Source organism: Ascaphus truei, chromosome 3 (genome assembly GCF_040206685.1).
Source record: "Ascaphus truei isolate aAscTru1 chromosome 3, aAscTru1.hap1, whole genome shotgun sequence".
Classification (NCBI taxonomy): Eukaryota; Metazoa; Chordata; class Amphibia; order Anura; family Ascaphidae; genus Ascaphus; species Ascaphus truei.
Window position 1 is genome coordinate 269785781 of NC_134485.1, and position 10782 is coordinate 269796562.

The 10782-nt window shown below is 49.4% G+C and overlaps 1 protein-coding gene across 4 annotated transcripts in view; it reads left to right on the forward strand.

Annotated features, from left to right (window-relative positions):
• GGACT (gamma-glutamylamine cyclotransferase) overlaps nt 1–7800 on the forward strand; it is a 44099-nt gene extending 36299 nt beyond the window's left edge. For all 4 annotated transcript variants that reach the window (XM_075590770.1, XM_075590771.1, XM_075590769.1 and 1 more), the window contains one exon: nt 6707–7800. In XM_075590770.1, the coding sequence (XP_075446885.1) occupies nt 6712–7185 (474 nt within the window). In that variant the 5' untranslated portion in view covers nt 6707–6711 and the 3' untranslated portion in view covers nt 7186–7800. The remainder of the gene's footprint in view (nt 1–6706) is intronic.
• Nucleotides 7801–10782: the final 2982 nt, after the last annotated feature.

The following is a 10782-nucleotide window of genomic DNA, read 5'->3' on the forward strand; positions in this document are numbered from 1 at the left end:
GTTCTTTTGTAAACAAAGACTTGTACTTTCAAATGAATGTAATATAAATGTGCTGTAACCAGAGTTCCAAAACATAAGAAAGCCTTAGTAGAAATTAATTGTCATAGGCACAATGGAAGACAAACAGCACACAAGTAGCAAAACGTACTCATTATTATTCAATAAAATTTAAATATGTACAAAAACATATTACCTCTCCCCCCAGTAAGGTCACGCACCAGGCAGGAGGTATATTGCAAACAGGAATGGGTTTATTACTATACTCTGCAGTAACAGAAACAATGCAGAATCTGCCCAATGCAGTACTCTCAGCTCTCACTGAATGATGGTCCCTGGACCGTCACTACAGGCCAAGGGCACCCGCAGCCATCCTAGCAGAGGTATGGTCCACATTCACTCTCCCCCGGAGGGAAGAGCACATTGGTAGGCTCCAATCTCAGTCTACAGTTGTGTTTTGTTATCCAATCAAAGACTCCCAGTTATGTGACCTGCCTTCCTCAGAGGGGAAGGACAACCCTAAATTTAGGGCGGTCCTGCCCTTAAGTACAGCCAGGAGGCGGGCACCCCATTGTCCCAGCTACAACAGGATGTACCACCTCCAGCTGTCACTCAAGTGCAGTAACAAATGGGAGGGGGAAAACCCCATACCAACTACTGGCAACCTGATTGTACCAGGGTTTACTGCCAGCCCAAGCACAGAATAGTAGCCATCAGGTGACCTGGCTACACTTAGATTTAAACAGCAGTGCCCTTTACCTTCTTCTAGTTTAGCATTCAGAGTAAGTACAATGTGCTGAAGCATTAGAAATGTTCTCATAACCCTTGCATTGCTAACCTCTTAGGCTGCGTCCACGCTAGCGCTGAGCGCACAGTGCTTGCCGAGCTTAATTCTTGTGATCTGTATCCTCACGTCCCCGCTCACGCGGCTTGATGGAGCGCAGAGAGGTGGAAGAGGGGGAGGGGAGCGGAGAGAGGTGGAAGAGGGGGGGGAAGCGGAGAAAGGTGGAAGGGGGGAATGAGGTGGAAGGGGGGGTTGAGGAGGGATGTTGGAGAGAGAGAGGAGGGAAGGGGGAGAGAGGATGGGAGAGGGGGAGAGGAGGGAAGGGGGGAGGAGAGAATGGAGGGGAGAGGGGAGGGAGAGAATGGATGGGAGAGGGGAGGGAGCGAATGGAGTGAAGGGGGAAAGGAGATGAGGGGCAGGGTGGATAGAGGAGGGAAAGGGAGGGGGAGAGAAGGGAAGGGGGGGAGAGTAGGAAGGGGGGATAGTAGGGAAGGGGGAGAGAGGAGGGAAGGGGGTGGAGAGTAGGAAGGGGGGATAGTAGGGAAGGGGGGGAGAGGAGGGAAGGGGGTGGAGAGCTGGGAAGGGGGTGGAGAGGTGGGAAGGGGTGGAGAGGTGGGAAGGGGTGGAGAGGTGGGAAGGGGGGGAGAGAGGAGGGATGGGGGGGGGAGAGAGGAGGGATGGGGGGGGAGAGAGGAGGGATGGGGGGGGAGAGAGGAGGGATGGGGGGGGAGAGAGGAGGGATGGGGGGGAGAGGGGAGGGATGGGGGGGGGAGGGATGGGGGGGAGAGAGGAGGGATGGGGGGGGAGAGAGGAGGGATGGGGGGGGGAGAGAGGAGGGATGGGGGGGAGAGAGGAGGGATGGGGGGGAGAGAGGAGGGATGGGGGGGGAGAGAGGAGGGATGGGGGGGGAGAGAGGAGGGATGGGGGGGAGAGAGGAGGGATGGGGGGGGAGAGAGGAGGGATGGGGGGGGAGAGAGGAGGGATGGGGGGGGAGAGAGGAGGGATGGGGGGGGAGAGAGGAGGGATGGGGGGGAGAGAGGAGGGATGGGGGGGAGAGAGGAGGGATGGGGGGGAGAGAGGAGGGATGGGGGGGGGAGAGAGGAGGGATGGGGGGGGGGAGAGAGGAGGGATGGGGGGGGGGGAGAGAGGAGGGATGGGGGGGGAGAGAGGAGGGATGGGGGGGGGAGAGAGGAGGGATGGGGGGGGGGAGAGAGGAGGGATGGGGGGGGGAGAGAGGAGGGATGGGGGGGGGGAGAGAGAGGGATGGGGGGGGGGAGAGAGGAGGGATGGGGGGGGGGAGAGAGGAGGGATGGGGGGGGAGAGAGGAGGGATGGGGGGGGAGAGAGGAGGGATGGGGGGGGAGAGAGGAGGGATGAGGGGGGAGAGAGGAGGGATGGGGGGAGAGAGGAGGGATGGGGGGGAGAGAGAGGGATGGGGGGGGGGAGAGAGGAGGGATGGGGGGGAGAGAGGAGGGATGGGGGGGAGAGAGGAGGGATGGGGGGGGAGAGAGGAGGGATGGGGGGGGGAGAGAGGAGGGATGGGGGGGGAGAGAGGAGGGATGGGGGGGGGGGGAGAGAGGAGGGATGGGGGGGGAGAGAGGAGGGATGGGGGGGGGAGAGAGGAGGGATGGGGGGGGAGAGAGGAGGGATGGGGGGGGGGAGAGAGGAGGGATGGGGGGGGATGGGGGGGGAGAGAGGAGGGATGGGGGGGGGAGAGAGGAGGGATGGGGGGGGAGAGAGAGGAGGGATGGGGGGGGAGAGAGGAGGGATGGGGGGGGAGAGAGGAGGATGGGGGGGAGAGAGGAGGGATGGGGGGGAGAGAGGAGGGATGGGGGGGGGAGAGAGGGGGGGAGAGAGGAGGGATGGGGGGGGAGAGAGGGGGGAGAGAGGAGGGATGGGGGGGGGGAGAGGTGGGATGGGGGGGAGGAGAGAGGAGGGATGGGGGGGGGAGAGAGGAGGGATGGGGGGGGAGTAGGAGGGATGGGGGGGGGGAGAGAGGAGGGATGGGGGGGGGAGAGAGGAGGGATGGGGGGGGAGAGAGGTGGGATGGGGGGGAGAGAGGAGGGATGGGGGGGAGAGAGGGGATGGGGGGGAGAGAGGAGGGATGGGGGGGGGGAGAGAGGGAGGGATGGGGGGGGGGGAGAGAGGAGGGATGGGGGGGGGAGAGAGGAGGATGGGGGGGGAGAGAGGAGGGATGGGGGGGGGAGGAGGAGGGATGGGGGGGGAGAGAGGAGGGATGGGGGGGGGAGAGAGGAGGGATGGGGGGGAGAGAGGAGGGATGGGGGGGGAGAGAGGAGGGATGGGGGGGGAGAGGAGGGGTGGGGGGGGAGAGAGGAGGGATGGGGGGGGAGAGAGGAGGGATGGGGGGGAGAGAGGTGGGAGTGGGGGGGAGAGAGGAGGGATGAGGGGGGAGAGAGGAGGGATGGGGGGAGAGAGGAGGGATGGGGGGGAGAGAGGAGGATGGGGGGGGGGGAGAGAGGAGGGATGGGGGGGGAGAGAGGAGGGATGGGGGGGGGAGAGGAGGGATGGGGGGGGAGGAGGAGGGATGGGGGGGGAGAGAGGAGGGATGGGGGGGGAGAGAGGAGGGATGGGGGGGGGAGAGAGGAGGGATGGGGGGGAGAGAGGAGGGATGGGGGGGGGGAGAGAGGAGGGATGGGGGGGGGGAGAGAGGAGGGATGGGGGGGGTGAGAGGAGGGATGGGGGGGGGATGGGGGGGGGGAGAGAGGAGGGATGGGGGGGGAGAGAGGAGGGATGGGGGGGGGAGAGAGGAGGGATGGGGGGGGAGAGAGGAGGGATGGGGGGGGAGAGAGGAGGGATGGGGGGTGAGAGGAGGGATGGGGGGGAGAGAGGAGGGATGGGGGGGAGAGAGGAGGGATGGGGGGGGGAGAGAGGGGGGAGAGAGGAGGGTGGGGGGGGAGAGAGGGGGGAGAGAGGAGGGATGGGGGGGTGAGAGAGGAGGGATGGGGGGAGGAGAGAGGAGGGATGGGGGGGAGAGAGGAGGGATGGGGGGGAGAGAGGAGGGATGGGGGGGGAGAGAGGAGGGATGGGGGGGAGAGAGGAGGGATGGGGGGGAGAGAGGTGGGATGGGGGGGGAGAGAGGAGGGATGGGGGGGGAGAGAGGAGGGATGGGGGGGGAGAGAGGAGTGAAGGAGGGGGAGAGAGGAGGAAAGGGAGAAAGGAGAGAATGGAGGGAAAGGGAGGGGAGAATAGAGGGAAGGGGGAGGGGAGAATGGAGAGACACACACACAGACACACAGCCCCGATCCAGCCAATGACACGCCCCCTCCCTTAATGACCACGCCCCTCCCTTAATAGCCACGCCCCCTGCTCCAAAATTATTGCAGGACAGCGGATCACTCATGCGTGGAAAGTTGGTGACGTCACCGCTTTCAAAGATGAGCGAGCTCAGCGGCAGCGTGGCCGCAGCCCTATGAAAGTGATGTCAGGATTCCAATTAATATTCTAATTGGAAGTATTTGGGGCTTTGATTCCAGACAGTATTGCTTAATAAAAAATGTAACTCTAAATTACCAATCATTTTGATATGTCTCAAGAAGTACCCACCAGCAGGCAATTATTTCACTGCCAAATAAGACTGTTAAGTCTTCAGGAGCAAGACATTTCTCTTGATATTGAGGTTTAACATACAGTACTTACTGTATATATTTTTTGTATGGTGCATTTAGGGATTTCCCATTAATTCATCCGGAGATCAGCTATACAATTGGTGTCTTTTCATTTGGGATTATACATTTGAGTAGAGAGAATATCTTGCAGGACTAGCTCCCTGTGTCTCTCCCCTATTACTATCAATCACTCACCGGATCTCAGACACACTATCTGGCCAGCGCTGTGGGAATTATTTACATCCAATACCCATCTCCAACAGGGTTGGAAGACTTTTTAATCTATTTCCACTGTTGGTGGTATTTAGAACTTTGACTATTAGGTCGTTTTTTTAATGGTTTGTTTTTATCTTGTGGTTCATCTTCGGTTCCACATTTATTACTGCTCTTTTTAAATATGTTTACATATGTAGCGCACTTTCCCCCACCCCCTGGGAGATGTGTGGCTACGGTGTATGTGTGTGGTGCAATACCTGTGGTTACCATGAGATCTGCGCCTCCGCCGCTGGGAACCTGGAGTGCACCCGAGTGATGCTCGGTAGCGCCTCCACATGTACGGGATTCTACTGTGTGGAATACCCCCGTTACAGGACACACAGAATTACACATTGGTATAAGATAACGATTTTACTGCAGGCAACCAAAGATAAGACACATACATACATATATATATATATATATATATATATATATATACACATATATATAACATATATATATACACATATATATAACATTATATATATATATATACACATATATATAACATATATATATATATATATATATATATATATATATATATATATACACACACATACATACAGTTGTGTGAAAAAGAAAGTACACCCTCTTTGAATTCTATGGTTTTACATATCAGAACATAATAACAATCAGCTGTTCCTTAGCAGGTCTTAAAATTAGGTAAATAAAACCTCAGATGAACAACAACACATGACATATTACACTGTGTCATGATTTATTTAACAAAAATAAAGCCAAAATGGAGAAGCCATGTGTGAAAAACTAAGTACACCATATGATTCAATAGCTTGTAGAACCACCTTTAGCAGCAATAACTTGAAGTAATCGTTTTCTGTATGACTTTATCAGTCTCTCACATTGTTGTTGGTGCACGTGCAACCGGGGGCGCTGTGGAAGATAGGATCCAGCGATGACTCCTCCCGCATCACCTGGTTCGTTGCCCCTATGCCTGATGGGGCTCGTAGTCCCCTAAGGTGCTTCCTCTGCCTAATGGCCGCCCTGCAGCTCCCTCTGCGCATGCGCCACTCACTGCGCATGCGCAACTGTGTGCAAGATGGCAGCGCCCTTCCTTGGCGGCCCGCCAAGGAGCACCGGCGATCTGGCCATCCTCCCCACCTGACCGGCGGGTCCGTCTCGCAGTCCTACGGCACCCGCACCCACCGCAGCCTTCCGCACTACAGCGGAGAGAAGGGGAAGGGAATAGGGACCCAGGTCCCCCCCCGACCTAGCTACACATATACTATATAACATCTATTAAATATATTTCTGTCAAATTGGAGATAAACACTTTTATTTTTGTATATTTTAGGATTTGTTTCTTCCCCAATTTAGAGGCTGCTAATCTGTCCTACAATTTAGACTCCCGAGTTTAAATCTCTATTGGCTATTTAAACCTAATTCTATATGGAGTGCCACAACTCTTATTTTTATAGATATGAAATATTACTGTATGTTGGACGTCTAAATGGCAAATTGTGAGCATGTTCTGATTCTTATATTCATTTTCAGCATATTTGCTAAAAAAAACTTCAATTACGTTTTATATTATGATATTTTCATGTAGGCAAAATAGGATCCAGAAAACATGTTACCAGAACATGTGTACTCTAAAACCAAATATATATTCTAGATTAACTAGTTGTGTTTATTATAGTGAGCAGGTTTTAATCCTTTGATTAACACTTCTCTGTGTCCAAGGGGGTTGGAAATCGTTAGACTGCACATACATTAAAGATTTAGGGGCTGATTCTATGTGTGCCGAAGTCACCAGTCTGCTCATTTTCAGCCAAAATTCCCCATTGGAGTTCATGGGTAATTTGGGCCAAAAACGACACAATCTGCCACTTCAGAACATAAAGAATTAGCCCCTTAAGGTTTTATTCACAGTAATTTTATAGCTGTAGTTCTTTGATTCAGTATTGCTTACATATAAGATTCGTCAAATAAGCCCTTATGGATAATGGACCCATTCTAGGAACCAGTGGGCAGTAGGGAAAATGACATTAAAATATACTATTTGCTTTATCTCTCTATAGGTAAAATGACAGACATCTTTGTATATGGAACCCTCAAGAAAGGACAACCGAACGACCACTTCATGATAAACTGTGAGCATGGAAAAGCAGTATTTAAAGGCACAGGCAAAACAGTGGACAAATACCCCCTGGTGATTGCAGAGAAAGGAAACATTCCATTTTTACTGAATGTCCCAGGAACTGGGCACCATATTGTTGGAGAAATCTACTCTGTTGATGACCAGCTGCTTCAATTCCTGGATGAATTTGAATGCTGCCCAGACATGTACCAACGCAGTCCTAAGGGGATTGAGATAGTAGAGTGGGAAGGTAAAGATGGGTCACCTGAAGAGGGACCAGCTGTTAACAGCATCATACAATGTTTTGTGTACAGCAAAAAAAGCTACCAGCAAGAGTGGCTAAATCTGCCTTACCATGACAGTTATGATTCCTATGGGAAGCATGGCCTGCTTTATTCCACGCATCTGGACATTAATTAAAGATGAACAAACCAACAACATACTTCAAAAAAATTCTCAATTCTGAAATTAATAATGATGCTTCAAAAGATTTTGTTGATATATCGCACATACCGATTAAGTTATTTGCTGTACGTACATTACAACGATTGTTCTAAAACAATGTTTAAAATGCAACTTCTAATTAAGATAAGGAGTACGGGTACACGCTGATCTCACATTAACTTTGACAAATGATGGTCCATATTTATTAAGAGGTCTTATTCTGTAAAACAACTTCCACAGCTGGAAGACATCTTTCTGCCCATTCAAGTAGATGAGCCATTAGGTATCATTCGGTGCCCAAAGGTGTATTAGCATCACTTAGTAAGTTTGAGTTCATTTGTTATTATTTAGTCAATAGTAACAATCTAAAAAAGTAGTAATGCCTAAACTTATAAATTATGTTCTGTTGAATTTAACAATGTTATGGAGATTTTTTTATATGGTCTTGTAATGTAGCAGACAATTTTTCTAAAAAAGAAAAGAGCATGATTTTTTAAATACATTTTTAAGATGACCCAATGAAATAGCCGTACCCTGAAATGTTTTATTTCGCTATGAATTGGTACATTAAAAAAAACCCACTAAAATGTATTACTGGATGGAGTGCTTTGTTACTTTTATTTACACACCACACCATATACTTATTGTTTTGTATACATCCTATTAATGAAAAATATATTACAATTGATTTATTTTTTTTGCAGTGCCTTTCGAGGCGACTACAATACAGTAAAACAATTGTGAAAAAAAATCACAACAGTAAAGAAAATTGGAAGGTTTTACAAAACGTTTAAACTTTAATTTTTCATATAATGAAATAAGAAAAAGCAGAGTGTCACACCAAAGCACTGGTATCCAGAGCAGTCCGTGGCGTATTTGCAACTAGTTCCAGAAACTAGTTCGTAGAATAAGGCACAATAATGGACACTCACAATTCTAATAAATAATTGCAAAAAACAAATTGACATTCCTAAGGACCTGTAAAAAGGATCAGGGTACCTGTATAGTACTTTACATCAATTCTGACTCCTTTAGAATCTCGTCAGTGAGTGATTTGGGGAGTTGACTAAATAGGTGGTATGTGCCACAGTACTACAATGGTGTGGCCAGGTCTCACCTTTGAGCTTCCCCATGGCTCCTTGGTCTCTCCCCCTTACCTACGCAGGTGGTGGGGTGCCGCCGGAGGCTGTGGTTAGACCGCCTTAGACAGGGAGGTGCAGGGAGGTTGAGGCAGGGGCGACTGGGTCGCTGGAGATCCACGGCGGCTCCCGTAGCAGTAGTTGCAGCCTGTGGTCTGGGATCGGACCACCCCCGCAAGGCCAGAGACTCATCACGGTGGGACACTCCAACCGGATACCACCCTAAATGGAGGCAGGCGCCTTCGCTGACGGCGATGGCGTGAGACAGACTGTTCTCTTCCGTTGGTGATACCAGGTGCTGAAGCGCCTGGCAGGTATCCCCATCTACAAGTGCACCAACAGTAACACTTCGTGTGGGCAGCGCTGTCACACATACATTGGGTGGGTTTGGCTCCAGTAGACACTGGGTGGTTAGGTGCCCAGGACACCTCAGTACTTTGGGGTAAATCCCATCGGGGTGTGGACATGGTGGTTGGGGGCATTGCCATGTGAGGCCTGAGTGGTTCTATTATTGTTCTTATGTGTTCAGTAAACTTGTTGTACCATACCAGTGTGTAATTTTTACATTGTATCCTGTGACAGGGTTATCCAGCAGTGTTAGGACCGCGCGCAGGTGGAGGCGCTGTCACCAGACAGACCAGGTACACCCCAGGCTCCCAGCAGCAGAGGCTCAGACCTCCTGTTAGCCACAGATAACACAGTACACACAGTAGCCGCCATATTTCCCAGGGGGTGTGGGAAAGTGCGCTACAATGGAATGCACCTACAGTATATCCATTTGATTTCATTTTCCTTGTCTGCAAAAAAACAAAAAAAAACCCACCTGTGTTGATGTAAACATTTCTGGAAAATAATTGAACAGTAACTTCTAAGTAACCAGTGTAAGCAGTGCAGGGAGAAGCACGATCTGGGAAAGGCATACGCACATTACTGACAAGTTACATGTTTTATCATTGGTAAATCGCAACAACACAGGGATACCAGTTCTGTAACAGCTGCAATGGAGGAAATTTGATATATTTTGCACGCCGTCTCAAAATGTGTTTATATGGCTAAAGACAGAGGGACAATACTATATATATATTAAAAAAAAAAAAAAAATATGATCAAGTTAAAAGCCGCATTCGCAGTGAGTGGGTTAAATTAAACGGCAATACAGCAGCTATGTAGCAATCAAAAAGATTACACCTGTAAGAAAAACTACTGTTAACAGATCCCTCCCAAAGGGTTAAACCCCTCAACTGACAGAGGAAACTGTAATCATTAATTTGCTTAAGATGGCAAGAATGTCATATGAGTGATAAAACTACAGTGGCCCAGACGTGCTCTCTTACCAGAAGGGTCAAAAATTAGGGAAATAAAGTAAGATGCAAATTAAGTTGTAAATCCTGCCTAACTCTAGACCCAACAAATGTCAGTGTCTGTCTGTTGTGGGGCCTCTACTTTTCACGCGCTCTCTACAAACTATCACTTTGTGACCTCGTCAACTTCTTTGGCTTTAGGTATCACCTCTACACAGATAAATCTATCCACCCCTACCCTCACACCTACAATCCAGTCCTAAGTTAGCCAGAGCTTCTTGGCCATAGTCTTACCTACCCACTCCCACTTATATGTCCAAAATGGAGCCCCTCATATTTCCTCCTAAAACTGGCCCAGTTTCCCATTTTCGAGCACAGTAAATTGATCCACCAACCACCCTGTTGCTAAAGCACATTGCCTAGGAGTGACATGTGACTCCTCCGTCTCCTCAATTTACATTCATGCTCTGGCTAAAACATGTTGCTTCTTCCTCTGTAACATTGCTAAGATCCATCCTCTCCTGTCACTTTACTACTGGGTTTTTTTAACCTTTCCCTGCCTCCTAACTCTTGCACAGACACACTAAATGTCAGAGATCAAATTAGGACAAGAGAGATAAGGGTTAACAAATCTGAAATTAGACTAGAAACCCTCACCCTTAGCTTCATTATTACAGCATTTATGAAGATTGCCAAAGCCGTTTAAAAATAATCATAAAACAGTCAGTTTTAGCTGGTAATCCCTATTATCATTCTTTCCTTGTTAAACATGGATTTCTTGGGGATACTATCGTGTTTATAATATCAAATAAAACTCACTATCCTTGTTTCCAACAGGATATCTGGAGAAGCTGTTACAGGCTTGGGCATATCTTGGGGTCCACTCAATTTATTTAACAGCTGCTTTGTAAGTGCCTTAATCACTATATGAAACGTAACATTTTATCGGTATGGTTCAAATACTTTCCCAATTTAAACACTGGTGGCTTGTTGTTGGGTTATAATTTAATAAAGAAGGCAGGTTTCAGGAAAATTCAAAATATGGTAAAAATGCAGATGTCCTGGTTCAGATATTAGTGAGAAATATCTAGTTCACAGTTTTACATGTCTTCATATCTCTCTATCACTAGACT